This window comes from Neopelma chrysocephalum, unplaced genomic scaffold (genome assembly GCF_003984885.1).
Source record: "Neopelma chrysocephalum unplaced genomic scaffold, ASM398488v2 Primary Assembly neopelma1_59, whole genome shotgun sequence".
NCBI classification, from domain to species: Eukaryota; Metazoa; Chordata; class Aves; order Passeriformes; family Pipridae; genus Neopelma; species Neopelma chrysocephalum.
In genome coordinates this window covers 14,888,860-14,915,986 of record NW_020897714.1, presented here as the reverse complement: position 1 = coordinate 14,915,986, position 27,127 = coordinate 14,888,860, and the positions used below count along the sequence as shown (strand labels likewise).

The window sequence follows — 27,127 nt, the reverse complement described above, 5'->3', positions numbered from 1 at the left end:
ATCCTGCAGCAGACCAAGGTAGCACTGCCCATTACACAGTAAGTACTACATACTCAACCATATGTATTCATATTGCTGTCCAGATGCTTTGGATTTGGGATGCATAAAATCCACAGTGAAGAAGAGCACTTATTTCAAACAGTGCAAGTAATTTGGTGGATTGACTACAGTGGCAAAGCAGATGGAACAGAGTCAGTCTGGGCACTGGCACCCCTGTGTGAGTTATACACATCAACACACATTGGCACCACATTCTGAGCAGATCACGAACACATGAAGACTTGACTTCAGGTTGATCATGAGAAATGGCATGTAATCAATAAGACTTTCAACTGCATCTTAAACAAACCATTAAAAGAAAAATATATGTTTAACAGAGGGAAGAAGTAACTTTTACCTACCTGCTCCATGTTACTCTGATAAAGGAAAGGGAGGAGAAGGCTCACAAGCATTGAATTCTGACTCTTTTCTTGTATAAATTTGCTGATCCTGTACAATACGACAAGGTAATTTACTCTTTTATATCAATTCAACCACCAGTATAGAGCAAAGAACAACTCTGTCAGCACTAGTGCCATTTCACAGGGCTTTGTCAGCCCATCCAGGCTAACAGAGCGTATGTACCAAATTCACAGTATCAGCCTAAGTATTCAGTTCCACATGACTGCAGGCATTTCTGTACCTATTCCTATCCCCAAGAGGCATTGGTTTTGAGTACCAGCAACAAAAACAGCTAGAATCAATTTCTGAAAACTTATCGCTTCAGTCACCAGCAACTTGCAAGGTCAATGACAGATCCAGGTACTTCCAACTGTTCTAAATTTAAATATTTTGAGACATACTGCTTTTTAATTTGGAATCTATTACAATAAGACTCTTTCTTCCTCTCACCTTCTAGCTTTTTAACTGCTCTGAGCTCAAAAGAATCACTTACTTGGAAAGTATACTCAGCTCTTTGCTGACTTGAGCTCTATACTTCTTCTTTTTCACCTTCTCCACATTTAACATTGTTTTGCTGAAGTACTGAAGTATGGCAGGAACATGAGGCAGAACCAAGCGGCAACCAAGGCTGAGGGGCTCTGTAAGGGATGCAACAGTTAGCGACACCCAACTCTGCTGCAAGCAACAGAAGGGAGACCCAACCCTACCCAAACACAAAGGGGAAAGTAAGACAAAGGTTTTATCAGTGAAAGAACAAATAAATGGGAGCTATGAATGTGTAGGGCAGCTGGTGGCTGGGAACATGCACCACCACTTGCTGTGACCAAGTCTAACGCATCTGAGATGGGACCAAAGAAAGCACGCACAGAGAATAAACACTCTCCTCACAGATGTCAGTAACAGCCCTGGTTAGTGTGGGCTTATCAAAACGTACCAAGGACATTCCTCAAAGGTAGTAACCATCTCCTAAAATGACTGGAGCATTTATAGGTGTGGTTTTCTTTATTCTACCACTGACCTCCTGCATAAAATCAAAGCTGCCATAACAAGGACACACTCTTATTTTCACTAGCTTTGGGTGTTACAGGTGAAAGACGGCTCCACAGCATCAAACACAGTGCACTACTATTCCTATCTACTACCTCTCAAAGATGGCAGGTCTCTCCTGTCAGGGAGCACAGACTAAACATCAAAGTGATGATCATGTGCATACAGGAAGGGGGCTTTTATATAAAACATGACATTAGGCTCAGAGCCAAGTCAGCAATGCAGTTCTTAAACTTACATCAGTCAAAGCTTCACAGTCAAAGCAGGTCAATACCATATTTTCCTTCTTCATAAGGAATTTCTCCATGCTCAGGACCCTGACACTCAAATGTGGATCTCATTAGTCATTAAACGAGCACAACTTTACAGTCCTTGAGCATGACAAGACAAATTTGTACACTGACATTTCCATCTCCACTGGGAGGGGTCTCTCTCCCCAGTATTCTCAGCCAGGATAGACAACCTCATCATAATCTAATACCTCCATCCAAAGCACCCAACAGGACTCTCACAACTCTTAGGCAGGCATACCTTCTGTCACATCTCCAGTGATCGTGACAACACAGCCAGTCACACTCAAACTGGAAACCTGCTCCGTGGGTTCAAAATCTGGGCTGTTGAGAAGGCTATCAGCTATGTCCATCACAAGACTGGATGTGGCCTCAGACAGGTTCTTGGCTGACAGCACAGCAAACACATTTGACAGTATATCACACTCTGGGTGATCTGGCTGCTGCTTGGCCAGCAAGGGGAAATACCTGAGAGAAAGATTATAAAAACATAAAGTTCAGAATTTTCAGCTTATAATTCTTTTGAGCAAAAAGTCATACAAAAAAAATAATTGCTGTCTTCCACTTCAACCAAGGAAAAAGTGCAAAAAACCACAGAACAGTGTCACGAAAAACAGAATGAATGGAGGTTGAGAGGTCATCAAGTCCCTTTTCTTGCTTCAAGGTAGCATCATCTAAACCTAACCCTTTCTTCACAGCCTGAGTCTCCTGTTAGTCTGCTCCTAGCCTAATGATCCGATACCATTTTTTACAGAAGTTTGTATATAAGGTCTTCATGCCTACAAACGATGTGTCTTAAAATTAACACCAGATACTTTGGCAAAGGAAAAGCAGTCTATGGAAGAGGCAAAAATCACTCAAGACAGCGGAGCTGGAATATTTCACAGTGTCCGCATCGAAAAAAGCTCTCTTACAACTTTTAGTAACAGACTTTCAGTCACAGATTCTATGCTGAACTTGCCATACTCCTACATAAAACAGAAAGAAATAGACTCACAAACACATAAATGAAATTATATATTGTAAAACTGACTTCCCACCGCACAAGACTAAGAAGTCATTGGTCAAGACAGACATACCCTAAGAAGTCAGGCCTCCTCCTCCTCACCTGTGAGTTGGGTTTGGGCTATATATGTGCTTAGTTGTTAATATATGGGAAAAGCAGCCTACCAAAAAGTGAGCGCTTGCATAAACTGGAAGGCTTCCCAACTGCCTTGATGGCTATCAAAAGAATAACAGTCTAATGGAAAAAGAAAATATGTTTTTTGACACAATTATTCATAACTTGTTATTGTGCTCTCTTTTCCTTGAATTTTGTGTATTCAGAAGTACTTAGGCTTGTTTGCCAGAAGAACACTTACCTGGGATTCTTACTCCAGGTGTGAATGAGTTTGAGCAGAAAAGTTGGAGAATACTGACTCTCTGAAGCCAATCTGCAGACCTGAAGGAGAAAAAATCAGATACCAATGCTACGCAAGTAGGTAAAGCCACTTAAAAACCTCATCTCTAACAAAGACATCACATTCTACAGTTTACCTTTTTTATGAAGTAATTTCATTCTCGTTTTCCCAACTTCCTCAATATTTGTCAAATCATTCAGACTATCTCACTCCTATTTATGCACTATTCCAGCTGCCATTTTTGCCCTCCCCTCGAAACTAGCTCCCCACGAAGCCTCACATTTGCCACAGAGACCTGGCAACCTCTCCCTGACATACCTATGAGATCTCAAGCACAACATCCAAAACTCACTCCACTCACATTTCCTATGCCCTGGTCACAGCACATTCCGTTCCAGCATCTGGTCTGTACCTACATAGCCTCGCTGCTATAAAAGCACCCTCTCTGCTCAGGGAGAGGCTTGAACACTGTACTGCACCCCACAAATGGGATCTCCTAAGACGGTTCTGTGCCCAAAACAACCCCACCTAAGAGGTGCCCAGCCTAAGACATACACAGGAACTGCTGCTCCTTCACATGACTGGACACAGGCTAAAGAGACCCAGCACAGGTCTGGCTCTTTCCTCTCTGCTACTCCACAACCCAGCAGGCTCTACCCAAGTCATACAGCTGGGTTTCCACTCTGACCACTGCTGGACTGTCAGCAGGGCACTGTCAGTCAACACCTAGGCAGAGAAGGCTCCACTGCATTTGGGGGTGGTAGCCAGGAAGGCGCATCTAGGGTTTCGACTAGCTCAGTTTGCTCAAGATCTGAGCACAGTAGGAAAGAAGGTAGCCTGACCATCATAGCCAAGATCTTAGAAAGCTTCCTGTCCTAAAGGCTGGTAATATTATTCCTCTGGATAAAATGGAGCTTTCCTGAATGACGTACAATGAAGAGTAAACCATTAATCCAATCCTGCAGGAATGCTGCTGTGCAGGCTAATGATATTGAGCCTCTGCAGCAAAACGCACAAGTCAAAACAATTCTTCTGCCAAAACCAAATCTTCATGGAGTTCACCAGTAGGGACTCCAGAGGGAGCTTCTGGATCGTACTACCATCCAAGCTCCAAAACTAGCTGTCTTCCCAACATCTGTAAGGACAACAGGCATTCTAACTACTTAATAACAATGTTACATCTTGTTCAGAGTTACTCAGCACTTGCAAACACTCCCTGAAAGCATTAAGTGCTTTGCTGACTCAAAGCCTGAACCACATGCCTGAACTGCTCTGGGACTGCAGTAAATGTTCACTGCTTTGCCCACATGGCACCCTGGCTGTGAGAAGACTTCAGGGACAAACCAGGACCATACAACTCCCTGTTGCTCAGCCCAATGAAACCAGCCCAGAGCTACATGCACTCCCTGGTACTAATTTATCTACTGTTTGTCACATACACATACAACACATCACATATTGTTACTGGTGGAGCAGAGAAACAGGGTAGGAGTAAACAAACATGATGTCTAGAGAAGCAGCTCTGGGGTTTCACAGACCACAGCAGTTACTCCCATTGCTCTTTGACAGGCTTTTCTGCTGCAAGGAAGGTGGACATTTGGATACCTCAAAAGCCTCTGTGGAAAAGCACTGTTGGAGTCAGACCCTCTTACTCAGTTACCCTTTGCATGCAGGTAACTACTTTTAGAGCAGACAACCCAGCAGCTGGTACAGACATTCCCTGACAACCCCAGAGCCCAGTGTACTGACACAGACAGCACAATTTCATTTAAATACTGTGTGTTCTCTCTCCATCTCACAACAGTGCATTTTTCTGGCTCAGAGGTGATCTGAATTTCTCTGATAAAAGCCACAACCCTGTGCTTTGTCACTGTGCTCACATGGAACTCCCAGCAGGCGGGCACAAGAGCACACAGCCCACTGACAGACCCTGCTGGGTCCCTCCTTTCCTGCAATAGGATTTGTTTCTGCAGTCCCCTACCACAGGCCCAACAACTGTCACACAAGAAAGTAGCCAAGTGCACCTAGGAGTGACCAGTATTATTTAGCTCCCCTGAAGCATCCAGGGAAGAAGTCTGCTTCTGTGGTTAAAGAACAAAGAAATGGTACCCATTTTATTCAGTACTTTAACCTGTGACTTGATTATTCCAGGACTAATCACACATGAGCCAAGGAACTGGCCTTGTACAGAGACACTGGAATGCCAGAATCTGTCTGAGGCCACATCCAATCTGGTAACGGACATAGCTGACACGATGGACTCCAGTGCAGCTGGAGTTCCCTGCATGGTACATGTTTCACACAAGTTATTTGGAAAACCAAGAAATACTGACCTGAGGCCACACCACTGCATAGAAAATTGCATCAATCTCTTCCACACTAAAGCTGTAGGTCTCATAATCAGAAAAAAACTCTGCCACAAGCTTGAGACCAAGACGTCTCAAATTCTTCAGTGGATTAATCAATCTAGGTTGGACCTGTAAAAATAAAACAAAAAAACCTCAACCCAGTTAAGACCTTTTCAGAACAACTGCTAACTACTTGCTCTGAAATTAAATACAGCAATTAATTGACCACAGATACATCCTTTGCAGAAATCTCTGTTTTCTCTTGTAATTTGTTCACAATAGCAATCTACATCTCACAGCTGACCTAATTTTTTTTAAGGGGTGCCTGTTCCTGCATTGAGTCGGTCACATAGGACTCCTTCAGCTCATAAAAAATCCATGCTGAGAGGTTTAAAACAGCAGCATCTCTTCCTTTTGGACAAAATGCAGAAAGCTACACCACAATTACATTTCCAGCCCTGATAGTGAAATAATTCCGTTTTACACTGGAAAGGACCCAAATCAACCCTCCAGAGTGAAGTTGTACTTTGCACTCTGAGATCTACTGGGAAGAAAAGAAATCAACAGAAGCACAGAAGGGGGAAGGAACAGAGAAGGCAAGAATGTGAATCATGTCTTCCAGTGGCATGAGGTGGGGGTATAGCATTTGTATACAGGAGGATGCTTCCTGTACCCATTTAGCGGTCACGTTCCATAGCATTTCTTGGAGAAAACATTTCAGTAAGGAAATCAGCCACACAGCTAATCATGAAGTTATTCATGCACTGATGCATTCTGACTCTTCTCCCTGAGAAGAATCTCGACTTGAGTAACCTAAATTATTTCCATACTGTGCAATGCAGCTCACAGCACAAACAGATAGGGTAGCTCCACAGTGCAGAGGTACTGAACTCCAGTCTTGGAAACAACAAAGCCACCTCAGAGCAAATAAAGGCCACTGTCCAAGACTGGAGCTGTCTTGGGTCTCCATTACTTATCATGAACCAACACACAGAACAAATGCTTATATTACTTACTTTGCAAAGCAGCTTTGGTGTCAAAACCTCACTGAAAGACATCACTATTGTTTTTATTTGACGTACTTATTGATTTCTGAAGACACTACCTTCTACCATGATATCCACTTCTATATTCCCTTTGCACCCAAAATCACAGGTAAAAAAGACAAAGATGGTGGAAAAGCAACCAATCATGCTCTTGCCCAGGACCTCCCAAGCTGTGCTGAATATGTACTAATGGAGTTCAATTAGCTTCCAGGCAGCAAATGAGCTGTTTGAAAGCCCAAACCAGACTACTATTGCTAACAATGACCCCCAAGTGAATTAATTTTGGGTCTCCCACTGTTCACTCATCATAAGAGCAGTTCTCTGAAATCAAGTCTTTGTGAGGAAGAAGAAACTCAATACTGAACATAATCAGTAGGAAACAGTAAATTAATAACTTGTCCTAAAGTGGTCAAAGTTGATGTTTAACTCTCCAGGCAGTGTCAGCCTGCAATAAATTACTCTCAAACTCCAAGGATGTCTTCTAATCATTAGTCAAGATAAACAGATTTCTCACACTCTTCCCTGAGCTTTTAACATCTCATGGACTAATGAAGTGCTAAATTAAGTTCAGAGAAATGAGGGACTGTCACTCCTGACATTAAACAACAATGACAGGATTACTGTATCAACACGGGCAAAATGCGACTATCCCAGCAACGAATGAGGTGGCTTTTAAAACTCCTGTCCTAGTTGAAAACACATAGGCATATGCAATCCATTGCCTAAAGTCAGATTGTGGGATGCTGCTGTCCTCAAATTTTCTCATCTTCTTCGTAAATTAAGACAGTCACAAGGTTCTGTGCAGCCAGCAGGCAACTATGAGACCTTGGATAGCGGCTATTGCAAGGGCTTGCTTCGTTTGATGGTTTTTTTTCAAGGCAAGTTCTAACCTCGAATGCTTGCAGTTGGGTCTTGGGAAGAACACATGTGCATGGTGACAGAACATTCATTACCTAACCCACTTGCTCAGTACATCATCTCCTAATGCCTTTCACCACTGCAGCGATGATGATGACTGCAGCTTGTGAACCTCATATACAGACAGGCTCTGCACCAGAAAGATAGAAAAGCCTGGCTCAGTGTTATAGCTTCTAAACTGGCAACAGCTTGGAGAAGATAGCTGGAGTAGAGCTCAGGGATCTCTGTGCTGCTCTCCTGGGTACAGAGAGCAATAAGCCAACATGGCCCGCCTTTAGGTGCAGCCAATCTTTAACAGAACGTTTTCCTCACCTGACCCTTTCTGCATGTACAGCCGTTGCCCAGCCAGAGATAAAAACATTTGCAGTGCTCTGTAGATACCTGGCTAAAACCCAAATTGTGACACTGCATTAGTAGACTGTTCCTGATACAGAGCTGCTTCTCATGTGCTGCAAGCGTGGCTGGTAGCCTTGTTCCTTCTGTGTCCCTGCAATCACTGTAGATAATTGCTGTGATCATCCACAATGCTGAGCTCCCCTGAGGTCTAGCACTGCAACAAAACACCTCATGTGCAAGTTTTGCTCTGAAGTCCCCAGCCAAGGAACTTTAAAACCTCTCCTTCCCTTGCTCATGTTTTATCATGGCAGCCAAGAAACTCCATCTTTAAGGCAAATTTCAACTTCCAGCCATAAGATCTTGTTACATCTTTACAATAGATCATTTAGCATTCATTCATGCCCATCTCACCACAAAACAGGCAGAAGCAATGCACAGAGATCACCTCCAACTCCCTCTTTGGTGCCTCAAACAAAAATGCAGGCCAAGTCAGCTTTCTAAATGCATTAACTCTGCCTCCACTGCCTCAGCCCTGCAGCACTTTCAGACAAGTATCACTGGCCTCTATTTTGACAGACATCTAATTGCTAAGCTTCACTCCACAATGGCGTTTAACTTATCTTTACCTGAACCAGAGAAGGTGTGTTGATATGTGTAAGCTAAGGGAAGGAGGAGGGAAAGGAATTTAATTTACATGTTTGACAGCATATTGTTTGCATATATTGTACCTTTTCTCTTTGCTGGAGGATGCAGGATACCACAGCAGTCATGCAGAGCAAAATCTGTAGAATTTCAGGCAGGTATTGCTGGATCAAATGTCCCATGTTTTTCAACACAACTTCCAGACCATTGAAGAGGCTGTGCTGACGCCCAAGAGGTAGGACTTTAGCTAAATCCAGCTCTGACATACTTTGCAGGACTGCAGTCTGGCAAGGCCCTGTGATAGGCAAAGGGACAGCAAATTATCTAGAGAGGCACCAAGAAAACACCCACTACCAAGAATAATTTTTCAATGAAAAATAGTGTAATTTGGCCCTAAATTACAGATACACAAATTCAACTTTTTAAATAAGGACAAGGACTCCATCTCTATGACACACAGACATCTCCCACTGCTACAGTATCAAAGTACTTTACAACCTCTGTTTACTGCCATCATATGCAGGGTAGCCTATGATGGCAGCCACTCCTCATTCCTGGCCTGCTACAGCTTACTGGCACAGCTGTGGCAAATCATCAAGGTTTTTTGACCTTGGACACATAAAACAGAGCAATTGTGCTCTGTAAGGAAAAACTTAGGGCAATCCTAGTCCTTACCAAGGATTTCCTTTCATCCTTTCATGGCGTGCTTAAGAGACAAGCATGTAACAGTACTAAGCATATTCATCCTCCCACATCTCTACAGGTCAGGAAGTACCATATGCCCTGGTTCTACATGGTCGTACCTACCATTACTGAATTGCTTCACAGCTTCAAAGAGTAGATCCAGGAACATCCGAATCTCTTCTGGCAGTGAGCCCGCAAGAAATCGCAGAACAATCGACATGCGAGTGCCTGCTGAAGACTTCCCCTGTGTTTTGCTCCCTGTTTTGTTTCTCATTCTGCCATAGAGAATTCTTCAAGAACCAAAAAAAGAGGTTGCATCAGCTTTCAGCAAGCCATCTCTTTTCCAGCCTCTTATTCTGCAGGAGAAACTCCATTTAAAAATATTCTTTACTGAGAAGCTGAGTGGAAGTTCTCCCTTCCAGGGTCCCCACTGACCAAAAATATCCCAGTGAAAGATCAGCTTCTGCTACTGTAATGGAAGCTTTGCTGGAGACTTCGGGGTATAAAGCTCGTTACCTGCATGACAACTCACATCAATGCCAACAGCTGGCAATACTCAGTGTACTAAAATGTTCTCACAGTTCTCTATAATCCTTAACAGAAACAGTACGCACCAAAATGTTGCTTTTAAAGAAAACACCGTTTACAAAATACATTACATAAATCTGTTAATACGAAAGCCATACAGAAGATCACAAACTAAGCTGTCAAACTATACCTTTAACCATAGATTTATCTCAACTGTTTAAAATGAGAAGCAGCAGCATTACATCTCCGCTCATGGTATTCTGACACAAAGTTTTTAAACTCACACTTCAGGACACACCTCATAAGAACAGGGATGAGATCTGGTCGATGCTCTGCTTTTACTACTGAGGTCTCCTCAGAAATACTGAAATGGACTATCTCTTCTTTAAAACTCTTGTCCTCCAGTAGCCTTTGCAAATTCTCCCTGGGAGTAATAAACATCATCTGAGGGCAGGGTTATAAAAATAGACAGATAGACACACACATGCATCTATATCTAAGTACTTACCTACCTAATCTATGCCATACACAAAATATTAAAGTACTATTTTTTCACCTTTTTATAAAAACATATTTAAAAAGCCAGCAAGTTCAAGCTAATTATGTAGAGCTTATTCAATCATAAACTACAGTTTTATGCTATCACTTTCTCTGGGTGGTTATAAATCATCAGTACAAGACCTCTATGAAAATGATGGAACTACTAAGCACTTCTGACACTATTCTGGGACAGAGTGGAAGTGTTATCATTTTCCTCAAACAAAAAAGAAACACTGATCAACCTCAAGACCTTATTTTCCATCTTAGATATGAAACATACAGCTGGCTAAAATTAAAATTTTATAATATGTCTTCAAAAAGTACAGGAAAGACTCTCTCTGAGGCAACTGACCCCAAGCAGGCTTCTGATATGTCAGCAGCTTTTACCTGTATGGCAGTAGATGAGGATGCTTGTATGTCATTATACAGTCAAGAGCTATTCTTTGTACATTCTGGTCTTGATGGGACAGTAACTGCAAATAGCAACAGAAAGAAAATGAGTTCCATCTAGAAGGCAAAAGTGCTTACTGAAAATAGGGAAACAACCCAAAAGCTCCCAACTCAAGCAGGTTTTGAACTAAAAGCAAAGAGAATGTGTGTGTTGCCAGTATAAGGCCAAGATGTAAATGCACAACTGTCACTCATAAAAAGTGAGCATGGCTGCTGATAGTTCATATATACTTTTCCCTCCCATATACATACAATAGTTATATTTGTTTTTTCATAATTGTCTTTTGGACTACTATCAGTTTGCATTTACCTCCAAAACAGTTACTAGCTATGTATCTGGGAAGACTGGATTAAAAAGCAGACTACCCAAACCACTCCAAGACACCTGTATTTCTTTCCTGTGACAAACACAAAATACTCATAAGACTTGATACACAAAGCTCACTGAGATTTGCCCTCTGTTGAAGATGACTTTTCATAACCTAGGTGCTAAACAGCACGAAGTAGTGGTCACGGCACTCTATCTGTCTGAGTTCAAGAAGCGTTTGGACAACGCTTTCAGGTACATGGTGTCATTCTTGGGTGTCATGTGCAGGGCCAGGAGCTGGACTCCATGATCCTGATGGGCCTCTTCCAACTCAGTATATGTTATGATTCTATGATTCATTAGGATGGGGAAAGGAATTTAAGAAAACAGATCATTTCCCCAGGCAGGATCTTTATCAGTTCTTCAGTCTCCCACCAAACAGCACAGGCTAGAGTCATCAAAGATCGCTTTGCCATGAGGTCCCTATGCCAGATGGACACACCAGCCATGAGAATACCTATACTAAGGCACATAAATGCAAATGGTAAGTGATGAAATAATCTTTCTTTTTATGTCAGGCTGTTCTTCCCGCACTGTTTTGACCTGTACGCAACTCTCCAATATTTTCCTAAGAATACAGGCAAGCAAGCACATGGACCAACTCTTTTTCTAATCAGTACTCTGAGGTAGACTGAAACAGAGTGGAGGTTTATTAATAGAGATTGTCAGATTTAGGGACTAATGAATGAAACTTTCAACTTCCACTGAGGGTGCCAATTCAATACAATTCTACAGCCCACTGACCACAGCCTCAGAAAACACAAATTGGGAACAATCAGAGCAAACCCCAAAGATCTGAACAAATCCACAATCTCTGAACCAACAAAACCCTGTAAAATCAAAAAATGAAAAAACAAAACCCTTTGAAGGATCATAGGAAAAAGACTTAGAATCCCTCTTTAAAGTAATATTTTTGACAGTTCTTTCAGGAAAGTCCCTCAAAAAGGAATCTTAACAAATGGAATATGCTTCAAGAAGAAATTCTGTTTTCTTTTTTGATGCAAAACGATCTATCGTTCATAATGATCATACTATTTGTAGACAAAACACTATAGGACAAGGACAAATCTCCTTGGGTCTTCCTTGGTCTCCCCAAGCTTTGCACTCAAAATACTCTTCCAGACCCTGCAGGAAGTGGAAGTGGAACAGATTCCCTTTGTAGCCACTCCTCCACTTTGACAAAGACTTCTACTTGTCTGCTGCCAGATCTGTTTGCATGCACCACTCCTGGCAAATTAAGCCAGGTATCTTAAGCAGGTCTTTGCTAAAGGGGCTCATTTCAAGTGAAGCCTGCTAGAAAGCCCTCTTGAGGACAGCTCCTTTCTCAGCTATCATGGCTGAGTTCAGAAAATGAGAGGTTTCTGCAGTATCAGACACTGCATTCACATAAGAAAGAGTTCATTTATTAGCAGCAATTCTAAAAGCCAGCAGATACCTGGGTATATAATGCATTCAACTTCTGCTCCAGATACAATGCGCGAGGATTTGAGAATTTAGAAAAAACTTGTAAGTGGGCTATTAGTTGCCTGTAAAACAAAACAAAACAATTATTTTTTTTAAATTTCCAGAAGAGACAAACTTGCATGATCACAAACAAATGGGGAACTTTAATTAAAATTCATTAAAAAGAAAGAAAACAAAAAACAACACAAGAGGATCCCAAGTCTATAGCACTATTTCAGACACACCAAGAGATGCCCTGTTCCCTCTCCTAAGCAGCTCCTTTCAGCTGTCACTTCACTGCACAGAGAAGGCCATTTCCTCAGTAGCACTGGATGGGCTCAGTTTTTGATGAGAAAGAAGTACAGTCAGGATGCAGCTTACTTCTCTCTGCCAGCCCAGCCTTGAACACCAAACTGGTGAATTTACCTCTTGGTTTATTCACTTGTCCTTAACTGGTGCCCATGTTGCTACTACCAGCCTGAAGGGCTGCATTCAGTCAGCTGTGCTGGACTGAACTCTGGGCTGCAAGGACAGGTGAGAGTCAATTCCTCTGGAAGTAGCTGTGTCACCTCACATCAGCCTCACCTCCACTTCATGGGAAGGGACAGAGATGACCAAGATAAGGAAGGTGTGAGATCTCCTCTACCATATGTGCTGTGGGACTGGCAGAAGCTGTGCTCATTCAGCTGCTCCCCCTGGTAGTTTACACTGAACTCTCCAGATACTTAGCTGAGTGAGCTAACCTCCTCCATGGCTGGGCACGGTTAAGGGAAGAGTATGACGCCTTTCAGCAACCCCACACCCAGCTCGGGGCAGGTGTGTGTCCTCCTGCTGCCTCAGCCAGACCTCACGGGCCACAGGGCACACGCACAGGCACTCCTACTGCGGCACAGGCCAGACTGCATGAGCTGCTCAGGGTGAAGGGAACTCCAGAACTCCTTAACATGCCCCCGTCAAATCTTTTATGCCTTTGCTACTGCTACCAGGAGCTAATGTTTCCAATTAACCACACGAACATTTTGAGGTGGAGGTTGGGAAAAAAATAAAAAATCTTGGACTGTCACTGTATTTTAATTGCTGCTAATTGGCATATACAAGCCAGAATTTGGGAACAAAATGAAACACCCATTGAGATTAAATGACAATTCAGGTCACATATCAAATACTCGTCTTCTTCCAACATGTAAGGTAACATTTTTTAAGTTCTCTGTCATTATAAGGACCATCCTTTGCAGAAGAAATGTCAAAATATAAATCTCTGTGATGTATTTGTAAGGGACATTTGACAGAGGTCATCACTCATACAAAGACCCACTTTCTCCAGCACTGCAAACAATGACATTATGGTAACACGTAGCTTCAGTCTAACAAATAAAAATCTTGGTCCCTAAGAAGAAAACTGGGACCAAGCTTTATAATGGGCAGGAAACAGCAGAATCCTAATATTAAAATACCTATACAAAGAGTCTTGCTTTTCAAAGTGTTTGGCAATGCCCACAATTTTAAAAGACTCTCAGATACACACGGAGAAGCCAGGAAAATGCAGGCACAAGAATCTCCAAAAACTTCAGCATGGCTTCACAATACTACATAATTTTTGCTTAAAAGTAAAACACACTACAGACTGTCAGCACATAATGAGATAATGATAAAGCCTGGGCAGCGTATTTGGATTTTTAGAACTATGCAGGCAGAATTTCTGACTCTAAAGCGCTTATAACCTACTGAAAAATGACCAGGTGCAAGCAAAAGAAGAAAAAATAATATATACAAAACCACAGTTTGTATCTCAACGTGAACTGCTGAATCTGCCTTTCCATGAAAGCATTAGCAAGGGAAAACTAAAAATACTTACTTAGCAGCAGCTCTTCTTGTTTTCTTTTTCGGTAGTCCTACACTAATCGGTTCCCCTTCTTCCTTTTCTTCTTCCTCCTCCTCCTCCTCCATAGCAACATCATTCACCTCTTCTCTGGGTATTTCTTTTGCTGCTATGGTACCACTAGTTTTCTTTCTGAGATCCTGAGATGGAGCCACTAAGGAATCTGCTGGGTAGTACTCATTTCTGTGTTTAGAAAAAGAAGGAAGGAATTAAGAAGCACAGCATTTTTCAAGATTTCAAGGCAAGAATAACTGAAAACTCCACAATACACCATTCTTATTATTAATGCCACTGTGTCTTGAGACATTATATGGCTAAAATTCCCAAAGAAGCATATTTCAGCAATGATATGCTTCTTTGCCTACACTTTGCAGAGATACAACATAGTGACCAAATACACTAGAGGAGACTGGAAGTATCTGGTGGAGACGAGAAGAGAGACATCAATCACTGAACTGCTAGAGGTCTGTAAAGAGGTCACATGGAGGACATGAGGATTGTGTTTGCTGGAGTGGGCAGGTGAACAGTGAGTATAGCAGTGTGAAAATAAGGAAACTAACCTACTACAGTATGGCTAGATTTTTTCCAGGAAGGCTAGCAAAACAGGCTTTCTAATATAAAAAGGAATATCAGAAACCTTCCCCTGTCATGAGATCACATCTACCCCATGTGCATCATACTGTCTGATATGGGCACACATGCAAGCCCACCACTGCACTCCCTCCATTGGCAAAAAATCGAATCAGCCTCTAACGGAATCAGTATTTTCCCCATCTTGGGGGAAAATACTTCTGTATTCTGTGATTCTAAATTAAAATGTATTTTCATTAAAAAAAAAGGAACTTTATTTCCACTGAAATCACTCCCTGAGTAATGAGGCTGTGACAGTGGCAAATCAATAAATGAGAGACTGAGCAGCAGAAATGTACTGCAGGTTTCATTTCAGCCAGCTTTGTGTGTGACGTTTCTAATAGAATTCACATTTCAATCAAAAGGTTATTTTAACTGGAAATAGACACCTCATCAGCCATGCATTCAAGAAATAAAGTCTGTAATGGGATAGCCAGTCTTAAAGCTCAGCAACACACTGAAAGCAATGTGTTCTCTTAACAGAAAAATAAATCTTACTTACCGAATAAATCTCAAAAGAAGTGGGGAAAGTTCCCTTGATCGAGGCTCCACTCTGTCTGGAAATTTATCCAGTGCTTTCCACAGTAGAAAACGGTAGTTTGTGTGGTCCAGCCGTTCACTGCAATCTGTTCTACTCCTCAGCTGCTCCAGAAAGACAGTCCCCACCCCTCCTTCTGGCATCTTCTCGCTTTCTGTTTCAGCAATGCTCTCCTCCTCTTCATCTAGTTCATTTTGCAGCTCCATTTCTACCGAAGAGATGAAGAAAATAATTTCAAGCTACTTTATAATCACCAGTAGCAAGGGATCCATCCCTCATTACAAAAGTAATGTATTTGGTGACATGCACCTGTTTAGACACAACTGCATTAAACACTAACCTGAAAGGCATACACTGCTTAGAAAGAATTCTAGGATGCCTTACAACCCTGGCACATCTCAATTAGGCTGACTTCTCTCGAATAACAGAGAAGTTCACAAATGGCTGCATGCTCGTGGCATACAACCATAGGTAAATCTCAAGAGCACACACAGGAAGGACAGTTTGCAGAAATTCCACTGAATCCATGGAGCAGAAAGATGGTCAGCCGTGTTACACAGGTTTTGTCATTGTTTCTGACTAGTCTGAGCAGAGCCAGCCTTAAGCACAGACAAAACTGCTGCATGGCTAACCACAACCTGCAACTCCCCTTTGTAATGCAGATGCCTTTTCTGTATACTTCTTGGTGTTTAGGACAGGAGATACAGTTTCGTCCCAAGCCTCTCCACTCCTGCCCTTGGGACATGACACTAGTACTGAAGAGCCCTGGTTCTGAATTCCCCCATAAATTTGGGGCACATAAAAAACAGTCGCGTAATTCACAATTATCTGGGTAACTATCATAATGTTTAGGAGCGGTGACTTACCAGCATAAGTAGCAGCCCTCTCCAAATGTTCATACAAGACCTTCCAGAACTGTTTATTCTCCATTTCCTTTGCATGAGAACTAATAAAGCATAAGACAGCACGAAGTTAAAAGGAAAATAAAAAAAGGCAAGCGTCACTCAGCTAGTTAACAACTAACACCATCAAAAGCTTTGATCACTGCTTTAATGTGGGTGTTCGGAGACAGGACATCTGCGCAATACAGCTGTACCACTTCCTTGCCTTTTCTCATGGATCCCAAATGTCAACTGTTATTAAAATAATCTGGTTGTATCTCCTGACTTCAAATTAACTCAAATTGAGTAGAAATGTTCTCAAGCTTTCTACTGACTTCTGTACAGTACATCATACAGAACCAAAGGAAGAATTACCATGGACTTATCTTTTGAAGAGCTGGTTTAATTTTTTTTTTTTTAATCAATTCACTAATTTGAAGGGGGAAATCCCATCCTTTTTAATTGTACAACTGAGGGGGGCAAAGAAGAAGATAAAGTCATGCTGGAAGAAGACTAACTTTGGTATTTAGCTCAGCTGTTACCATGGTAAGACTTTGCTACTCTTTAGTAGGATTTAGAGGTTTTTCAGTAAGGACAGAAAGTCAGAGGTGGGGAAACTGAGAGGGACTCCTTGCTCCTTTAAGCATTTGTGAAACACAAATCAAATCCTGCTACCTCTGACTAAAAACTCTGGTGCTATTTGACTATATTTGTTGCAAGTTCCCTCTAAAGTAAGAAAATTCAGGAACTAAGTTAAAAAGTAAGAGTTTACACAGGTTGAGATTTGAGAGATCAAATTAATTTCAGAAGATTTCACATGAAGGTTTGCACGCCCAAATCTCTCCAAATTGGACATTTTTACCTCAGCTTTTGTTCACAGAACAACGAAAGGAATGTTCTATGAGACGACCACAGACTGCAGCATCTAACTGCATATACTCACGTTATGAGTTCAATTACAGGATCCCAAAGAGGGCTGAAGTTAATATAAAGCATTCCCAGTAAATACCGAAGAGGCACCTAGAATGACAAACAATACCATCTTGTTGAGATGTGAAAAACAGTAGTTAAAGACCAACCAAACTCTTCTAACCTTTCTTCCTCTCAAAGAGGAAACTTTGATCAAAAAAGTTCTCAGAAGTGCTACAAGTAATGAAGTCACACACATCATAATTCTTTCTCTCTTAGCTGCATGAGGAAATTCAGAGCCCATTTACTGTAAGCTGCACTGAGATGTAGTAACCACACCTAAATAACATGAATGTAGAAAAACCAGCCCAGCACAGATGATCTGGACTGTCTGTCTCCCTCTCCAACTTCAGTGCTGCCATAGCAGCATTAGGGACCTCATAAAGAGGAACGTTTGCCCCGAGGAGTATTCACTTCACTAGGCCTAAAAGCATGTCCTCTGGCTCCCTGCTGAACTACGTGAAGTAGGAATGACCTACAATCCTTCCTCACAGGAGCTACAAGTCAAAGTAAAAAAAATTATACAGGTACAGCAACAGCCAGAATAATTAAAATAAACCAACCCTCACACCAAATCCATGAAGATGTAATTAATAAAGTTGTGATCATTCTAAAATCTAGAAGGTAGGGCCTTTAGCTCAGCAGCAGAGATTCAACAGTCACAGGCATACAAGATTTTCATGCTGAAGTAAGATCTGTAAGTGAGGGTTGCCAATGGCCAGTGGGAGTTCAATCACACTGAGGGTATGGCAATGTCATGATTTAAAATTTGCTCACAACTCGCTTCTCCCTGGAATCATTTGCCTTCCTTTCCATGATATCAAACCCAGATGAATCTGACTGTGGGCCATTTATCTAGATACCACTGTTGTTCTACTAAACTCCTAAGGACAATGGGAGCTGTGATCCCTACTTACACAAGTAAGTTTTCTAAAACCTTATCTGGGAGCTAATTGATTTTTTGATGCACTCTCATTAAAAACTCTGCAACCCTTGCAATGGAATAAGAACATTTTCTTGGAATAAAGGAATGTGACAACTGCTTTTTGACAATAAATCCTTACCTCCTGCAAAGATCCACTTAGCATTGCAGGCTGCACTATGTCACACCTTAGTTTCCTCAAATGGAGAAGCTTCTCTCTGTAATCATTCACTGTTGCTGGCACAAGTTCTGCTTGGAGCAATATGGCAAATACTGGCTGAAATTCCCCTGTGCTGTCACCCTGAACAAACAAGTGACATGCATTTTGTTAGAGTACCTTTATCTTATTGAAAAGTATTTCAACAAAACTACACAGACTCCCAGCCATTATGGATCAAAGAACAAAGTCAAGGGACTTGCTCTGGTTTCCACCATTTAGGCATCAAAATGCACACCAGAAGGCAGTGGGATGAAGAGATAAAACTGGAATGTGAAAGCACAGAAGCAGAGGACAACTTCTACCAGATCCATGCTTTGTTTCTGCAAAGTGGAAAACAGTTCACACACAATATCAAACACAGATGGCTTTGAAATGTCAAATGAAAAGTTCTAGCCCTACCTCAAACTGCCTAGAAGGCGGATTATCAAAATGGTTTAGAATTCGAACAGTCAACAGCCGAACCTATTCAAAGCAGAAACATATGTCAGAAGCATGCAGGCTATATGCACAGACACATATACACCTACACAGAGGTTAATGTTTTGCATAGGAGACTGATTTCACTAGGTTCATCTTAGACCTGAGAATCAGATGAACTCCTGCAGTCTAGAAGGCAATCAATAATGAATGCATTAGGCTTCTGCTCCGATTTACCTCTGGGGAAGAGGCAAGCCTCACAGGGCTAAGAGTTAACCTCTGTTAACTCATGCCCCATTGACACACTTCTAAGCAGACACTATGGAAGTAATAGCTTTACACAGTCTCATGTTTCTCCTTTCAGACTTTATCATTAAATTAAGTTTACCTAAATTACGTTGTTAAAATACAAATTACTTTGCATGTGCTCAAAAAAGCAAATTACCTTGGAAACACCAGTGGAAATATTAGGATGCAACTTCTCAAACAAGTCCATTAGGTTCCCTTGGGAAAGGGGTTCCCGGCAGCCACACAATGCCAACCTCGTGTAATAGAGATCAGCCAAGAGCAACACAGAGGGGTCTGAAGGGAAAGTGCTAAAACAATGGAGTGTTTTATTAGCATCCAGAGAGCACTGCAACAACACTGATATTGGAAAATAGGGCAGTAGTGATAACAACATTAAAGGAAAATTCCACACGATTTCAGACTGCTTGCACCAGCAGGCCAGTGAAGTCAGACTTCACCAGCACACTGGCTTGCAGCCACAAAGCCCATGACAGCTCAAGAGGCATGAGATTCCTCCTTTGTGTTAATCAAGCTCGTCAGGCCAGGGCTTACATGCTGGACACCCCCCCCACACACGGTTGCAGAAAACAAACCTCCACAGATCACACAAAGGCTTTTGTTACTGCCCAGGTACTCAGTCGGTGATCAACTTCAACAGAAAAGAAATAATCCTCGCTTAGGTAAGACACTAGGAATCCTGCCTGCTCACAGGGAAATCTCTTTCTGCTACCTTACATCCCTTGTTCCAAGCAGGTTTCACATTCCCAGCCCAAAGTTGGCAGAAAAGCATTAGACTGACACTTGCTGCCAATACTTCGTGTCTGATCTGGGCAAGCTGTTCCATCTCCATCATGCCTCAGACATGGGCACCATAACTTCCTAACTGAACAGGATATTTTGAAGCTCAAGCCACCAAAGACTTGGAGATGCTCCCAGCCCAAGAGTGATGGGAGATGCTGGAGAGAGATTAACGGTCTCCCTCAATCCCTCCAGCCACTTAGTTTTGTGTGCTAATTATAAGTAAAATAGAGTTAAAATAAATAAAATAGATTATACAAAGCCTCATCCCACTGCAGAGCAAGCACACATATGGTAGAATCCCAACATCAGCAGCAAACTGCAGAAGTTCAGGCTTTTGACACAGCTCAGAAAGTGCTGTTCCTGTCTCTTTTATCATTATAATGTAACACAGTAACTAGTAAAAGTAAAGTAAAACTAGAACCAACTTACCTGACACACTACCCTGCAGCTGTCTAAGAAAGTATCAGTTTGCAGAGAAGGTGTCACTGAACAGGCACTACATCTACCTCGTTCTCCAAACAAACAGTGCCTACAAATTTGTTCCCTTACATAACCACAATACTGAAGCAACGCACCAGTGTAACAGAATGGGCAGCACACAAAGAAGCATTTAGCAAGCTCCTACATAAAGGCAAAGTCAATCCTTTGCCCTACTAAGGAAAATCATGAAGTACCACAGAACAGGCAGAGTTTACTTACGTCACCAGGCTCTTGACACGCTCCACGGGTAACAAATGGAGTACTTCAGCAGACTCTACCAAACTAAGAAGAGTACTTACAGCTTGGCAGGCCACAAACAGGCTTCCTGGAGCAGAAAGAGAACAAGAACAGCTTGTATATTTACTCAGCTGTCAATGACTTGTGCTTGTATGGTGCTTGCCCATCCTGAAATGACTGGACTCACACAAATAAGGTAACATATCAATCCCAGAACTAGTATGTGTATTTTCTAACCATTATCGTAACATATAAAAGAAATGCTCCTCTGGCTATCAAAGTAAATGCCTCCTCCAGCAAGCCAGCATTGAAGGCCGTGAACAGCTCCCAGTTTGCAAGTTTCCATCACAGCCACATGCGCAGAAAGCAGAGATCTGGAACTAAGCACTGTGGCAGGAGTCTCAGACAGCACAATGCAATAAAGAACCCTAGTTTAGGAGGAGGGTGAGGAAACCAAGCAAGTAAGTGTAAGATGGGAGAACAGGAAGCATGAGTATAGGACTGAAGTTGCATTTATTGTTTTTTCCCTTATGGGCAAACGAAGAAATAGCAATGTGCTTCTTGCACACCCACAGAGCTTGTACAGAGCTGCTACTACTGCCACCAGAGATGAGACCCAAGAAAAGAAACTTTGAGTATTCCTTTTTTAAGATAAACGCACTGTCAATAAAATGATCACAACAGCATGCAAATCCTGTAAACATGATAGAAAAAAAGTCTAAATCAAAAAGGGCCATGCTTGACAAATACTAGAGAAGAAAAAGCAACAGAGCCGACTGGCAGATACATTTAGGAATATTAATAAAGGTATTATAAATGGAAAATGACAGACTCTAGAAAAGCTCTTCCAAACATAGGAACAATGACCATTGAAGCTGGGGCATTCCAAAACCTGTTTATATTTTGGCACAAGGCCAAATACTTCCTATTTCTCCGAGTAACAACTGCCCCACCCTATGCAAGCTCAGTCAAAACTCTTTTTTTTTTTTTTCTTTAATGGCCAGAGAGGGAAGACAATCAGTGACCACCCAAGCTTGGAGAAAAGATGCAGCATTTCAGAACTGGAGTTGTCATCTGGGTCAGAGATGGTGTGCTGGTTTTGGCTGGGATAGAGTAAATTTTCTTCATAGTAGCTACTATGGAGCTGTGTTTTGTATTTGTGCTAGAAACTGCTGCTGATGGTTTTGTTACTGCTGAGCAGCACTCACACATCAGAAGAAGCCTTTTCTGCTTCTCACTCAACCCCATCAGTGAGGAGGTTCAGGGTACACAAGGAATTGGGAAGGGTGTCATGGTTTAACCCCAGCCAACCACCAAACCCCATGTAGCTGTTCCCTCACCCCCCTCCAGCAGCATCAGGGAGAGAATCAGAAGGGAAAAGCCAGAAAACTCATGGGTTGAGATAAAGACAGCTTAATAGGTAAAGTAAAGGCCCCACACATGAGCAAAATGAAACAAGGATTTAATTCCCTGCTTCCCATGAGCAGGCAAGTGTTCATCCATCTCCAGGAGAACACTTACTTGGGAAGACAAACACTATCACTCCAAAATGCCTTCCCCTTCCTCCTTCTTCCCCCGACTTTATATACTGAGCATGATGTCATATGGTCTGGAATATCCCTTTGGTCAGTTGGGGTCACCTGTCCTGGCTGTGTCTCCTCCCAGCCTCCCACGCACCTCCCCCTTCCTCGCCAATGTGGCAGTACGAAAAGCAGAAAAGGCCTTGGCTTTGTATAAGCCCTGCTCAGCAATAACCAAAACATCTCTATACTATCAACCCTGTGTTCAGCACAAATCCAAAACATAGCCCTATACTATCCACTGTGAAGAAAAATAACTCTACCCCAGCCAAAACCAGCACAAGGGAACACAGCTGGATCAGCTGACCCCACTGACCAAAGGGATATGCCATGCTCAGCATATAAAACTGGAGGAAGAAGAAGGAAGAGGGGATGTTCGAAGTAATGACATTTGTCTTCCCAAGTAACTGTTATGAGTGCTGGAGCCCTACTTTCCCAGGGATGGCTGAACACCTGCCTGCCTATGGGAAGTGGTGAATGAATTCCTTGTTTTGCTTTGTTTGCACACATGGCTTTTGCTTTACTTCTAAACTGTCTTTATCTCAACCCATGAGTTTTCTCACTTTTACCCTTCTGATGCTCTCCCGTCTTCCCTGTTGAGTGAGTAGCTGTGCAGGGCTTGGTTGCTGGCTGGAGTTAAGAGATGACAGTCCTTTCTGGTGCCACACACGAGGCTGGCATGGTTGGAGATAACAACAGATTTGATTGGAGTGTGCTAGATCAAACTTAGAGCTGTTACTGCTGTTTAGCTATTAATCAACAAGCTTCTATGTTTGTCATAGGGCTTGCTTGTCTTATGGTATATCAGCATTTGTGGCTGCTTTTTGCTTTCACTGCTTGCTGGAGTGCTGTACTGCTTATCATCTTGTTCTGCTGTACCTGGGAACATTTTGATAACAGCCATGGCAATGCACCTAGTTGGCAGGCAGCCAGGGCATTGCTGCTGGTTTTGTCCTGCTGTACCGCACAGGCTGGAATCCTGTGCAAACTCAAGTCAATCAGACTGTGACCTATGGATGAGTCCATGCAGGAACAGGACACCCCAAAGCACCCGTGGCCATGGTTAAGTCCATGCCAACGTAGGTACATCTCAAAACATCTGTAGTCATGTTTGTGCTGCAGCAGGTGTACCTCTGAAGGGATTGTGGCCCAAGGATAAGTCCATGCTGGTGAAACTACACCCTGAAGCATCTGTGCCTGTGGGTAAGTCCATGCTGCAGCAGGTACACCTTGAAGCATCACTGGCTATGCATTGATGTCATACTGGAGTACCTCAAAGTGTGTGGCCACAGATAAGCTCAGGACAGAGCAGGTACGCTCCTGGAGGGAGTGCAGCCATGGGTAAGGCCACATTTGGAGCAGAACATCATGGCCTATGGATAAGGCTGCACTGGAACAGCTGCACATCAAAGCAACTGTGGTTGTGGATAAGTCTACACCACAGCAGGTAAACCCCTGGAGAGACTGACTCATCGGTAAGATTTCACTTGGAGCAGGTATTCCCCTGAAGAGACTGCAGTCCACGGCTAAGTCCAAGCCTGAGAAGGGGCAAGGAGAGGAGTTCATTGCAATGTTAAAACTCGTGGTCTGGCCCAAAGGAACCAGAGGTGGAGACTGTAACGGATATACCTTTAAACTGTTGTAACCTATACTTTGAGTTGTATGTTATAGTAAATACTATAGCAGGAACCACCCACACCAGTGGAGGACAAGCCTTACAAGAAGCAGTGCAAGTGCAGCAGCAAACGAACATGAGCTGACTTTAGTGCCAAATAACTGCACACAGCATACCATTTCTCCTGTCCCGAGTGATCACCATAACAGATAGAGCCCAAATTCATGGACTAAATGAAGTCAGTGGACATTTTGTGGACATTTTACAGGGGTGGTCCATAGACTAAGGGTGTGTTATATCAAAGGATGGGAAGGGGAGGGGTGGATATTGAGGTTGTATTGGATCATGTGGTACCTGAGCATGACATAAATGCTCAATGTTATCAAATAACGGATGGAGAATGTGCTGGTTTTGGCTGGGATAGAGTTAATTTTCTTCATAGTAGCTAGTATGGGGCTCTGGCTCTGATTTGTGCTGAAAACAGTGTTGATAATGCAGGGATGTTTTTATTATTAGTGAGCAGCACTCACAAAGCATCAAGGCCTTTTCTGCTTCTCACCCCACCCCACCAGTGAGGGGACTAGGGGTGCACAAGATGTTGGGAGGGGACACATCCAGGACAGCTGACCCCAACTGACCAAAGGGATATTGAGCATCATGCTCACATATAAAGCTGGGGGAAGAAGAAGGACGTGGAGGATGTTTGGAATGATGGTGTATGTCTTTCCAAGTCACTGTTAATGCATGATGGAGCCCTGCTTTCCTGGAGATAGCTGAACACCTGCCTGTCCATGGGAAGTGGTGAATGAATTCCTTGTTTTGCTTTGCTTGTGTGTGTGGCTCTTGCTTTACCTACTAAACTGTCTTTACCTCAATCCACAAATTGTCTCACTTTTACTCTTCTGATTCTCTCCCCCATCCCACCAGGCAAGTATGAGCAGGTGAGCAGCTGTGGGAGGCTTAGATGCTAGCTGGGATTAAACCATGACAGTCCTTTTTGGCATCCAATACAGGGCTCAAAAAGTTCGAGATAACGTATTTTGTTGGAATGTGCTAGACTGAGTGTATAGTTGTTATTGCTGTTTAGCTATTAACTGCCAGGTAATGTCCCAGACTTTGCACTATAGGTTTGAATTGGAGCTTACAAGTCAAGTCTCTTCTTCACTTGACTGCTTCATCCCGGATCTGGTTTAGATTGATTTCCAGCCTCTTTTTTTCTCACTTTCTTCTTTTCCTTCCCAATTACCTTTGCCTTCCTCTAAGCAGAACATCTGCCACCCCATTACTATTATGAACAACAAATGCAGAGTTGTTTCCTGGAGGTTGTTTCCTCCCAAGCTTTGTTCCTTTAGTTTTACTCGAGCTGGCAAATAATTTTGGACACAATGCTACTGCTATTCATTTTCATGCTTTGTGTCATTAGAAAAACTGTTTTATATATCAACAAAAAGCAAATAAACAGGAAGTAACCATAACTGACCTTTGCAGAGGCTTCCTCTGTCAATGGCTGTGAAGAGAGAGTCTATAAAACTTGTCACACGAGGCAGAATGTTTTCTTTGTGCATTGGTCTGTCCAAAGTAAATGGGAAGACTTTTATCTCTGTTACACTGACACCAACACACATATGAAAGCTTTTTTTCCACATCTAAATTACAGGTACTTGTACTAAATTACAGGTAGCTAACCCCAAGTTTGAAACCAGCAGCAAAACGTTTTTGCTATTTCTGATTCACGCTTTCAGTTGTAGCATTCATTGCACCCTCTTTCAAATTATTCCTTTAATAATTACTAATAAAAACCACTGTCAAGAGAGGATAGTGCTTAAAATAGAAACTGAAATGTATCAAGAACAAATCTAGACAGAGTACCCAATTTAGTGAGTAGGCAATCAATTCTGATATTCTATTCCTGTCTTTACTGTTGACTCATGGTATTTCCACATAGCATTTTTTTTGCCCTATAATCCTGGTTTCCTTAATCTAGGGGTAGTAATTATTGTCCTTTTCTTAGGAAGTGAACTAGATAGTACTACATAAATACATGACAATAGTACCTTAGAATATCCCTTACCTAATATGTGGCAGTACAACCAAGGCAACCCAAGACTGTGAAAGGTCAGTGATGTCTTCCTTCTCTGGTAAATGGATTAAAGACAGTACATAATCCAACACTGGTACTTCTGCCTTTTCTCCTTGTCTTTTACTTGTTTGTTGCCTTGTATTAGAGCTAAAAATAAAACCACGCTTTTTAGTAATCCACCATTGCATATCAGAAATTGTTCCTTTTCCTCCTATGATATTCAAAATTAAGTTTGCTACTTCTAGCAAAAAGGACTTGGACAACCCAAGGGATTTTTTCTTTTCAATGTCCTCTACAGCACAAAATAACATCTAGTTATGCTGAAGAGCACAAAACACGGCCCACAAGAAATATCAGGTCTTTATTTCAAGTTCAAATAAATATTTCCAGAAGAAAAGACACTAGTTCTCAGTTGGACACCCTCACAACTAGGGTGCTAGGACTCTAGGAGCACCTGAGAGTCACCTCTATCATGACTGTTGTTAATAAACCACAATTACATTGACATAGATGGATGACAGAAAACAACCAGTGAAGTATAAGTTTTGGGACTTAAAAGGAATCGCAAGCTGAGCCCAAATCAACAAGCCTATGTGCAGGCAGAGAGGGCTGACACCATACTGGAACATATGAACAGTACTTCACACTCCACAAACAGCAATCTTTCCATTCCACCCAGTGCTTGCAAGATCACAGAAAGCTGTATAGGCTTCACCCTTCAAGAAATACAGAAGCTAATAAAAAGCCAACATCAAGAATCATTAGAGGCTTAAGAAACAAAATTTATGAGATAAACCTCAAGGAATTAGGATTGTTGGTCCAGGGAAAGAAGATCTCAGACATTTCTGATGAACAAAGCCTGCTATTTGTAATTGCATGCAAAGAGTAAGAAATATTCTGCTCTTTATGTTCCCTGCAGATAAGCAGCAAGGGATTTAAAGTGCAGTAAAGGAGGTTTAATTCATACACTGAGGACTAGGAAAAAACAACAACAAAAAAACTCCAAAATAAATCAAAAGACACCTGTGTAGCCATTAAGTACTGGCACAGACTGCCAGAGGCAGCTTGGGAATCTCCAGAATTGGAGTATTTAATAACTATTTGGTCAGA

The 27,127-nt window shown here is 42.2% G+C and overlaps 1 protein-coding gene across 1 annotated transcript in view; it reads right to left on the bottom strand.

The window, feature by feature from the left end:
* The window catches only part of UTP20 (UTP20, small subunit processome component), a 64,404-nt gene that overhangs the window by 25,907 nt on the left and 11,370 nt on the right, over positions 1–27,127 (bottom strand). The window contains exons 13-32 of the mRNA XM_027680006.1: positions 26,009–26,164; positions 25,418–25,506; positions 20,725–20,830; positions 19,382–19,532; positions 18,919–18,981; positions 18,442–18,600; positions 17,352–17,428; positions 16,394–16,473; positions 15,492–15,735; positions 14,336–14,542; positions 12,473–12,563; positions 10,608–10,693; positions 9,979–10,104; positions 9,276–9,442; positions 8,555–8,763; positions 5,512–5,655; positions 3,140–3,219; positions 2,020–2,246; positions 935–1,079; positions 402–489 (exon numbers count right to left, since the gene is read on the bottom strand). Coding sequence (XP_027535807.1) covers positions 402–489; positions 935–1,079; positions 2,020–2,246; positions 3,140–3,219; positions 5,512–5,655; positions 8,555–8,763; positions 9,276–9,442; positions 9,979–10,104; positions 10,608–10,693; positions 12,473–12,563; positions 14,336–14,542; positions 15,492–15,735; positions 16,394–16,473; positions 17,352–17,428; positions 18,442–18,600; positions 18,919–18,981; positions 19,382–19,532; positions 20,725–20,830; positions 25,418–25,506; positions 26,009–26,164 — 2,695 coding nt within the window. The remainder of the gene's footprint in view (positions 1–401; positions 490–934; positions 1,080–2,019; positions 2,247–3,139; positions 3,220–5,511; positions 5,656–8,554; positions 8,764–9,275; positions 9,443–9,978; positions 10,105–10,607; positions 10,694–12,472; positions 12,564–14,335; positions 14,543–15,491; positions 15,736–16,393; positions 16,474–17,351; positions 17,429–18,441; positions 18,601–18,918; positions 18,982–19,381; positions 19,533–20,724; positions 20,831–25,417; positions 25,507–26,008; positions 26,165–27,127) is intronic.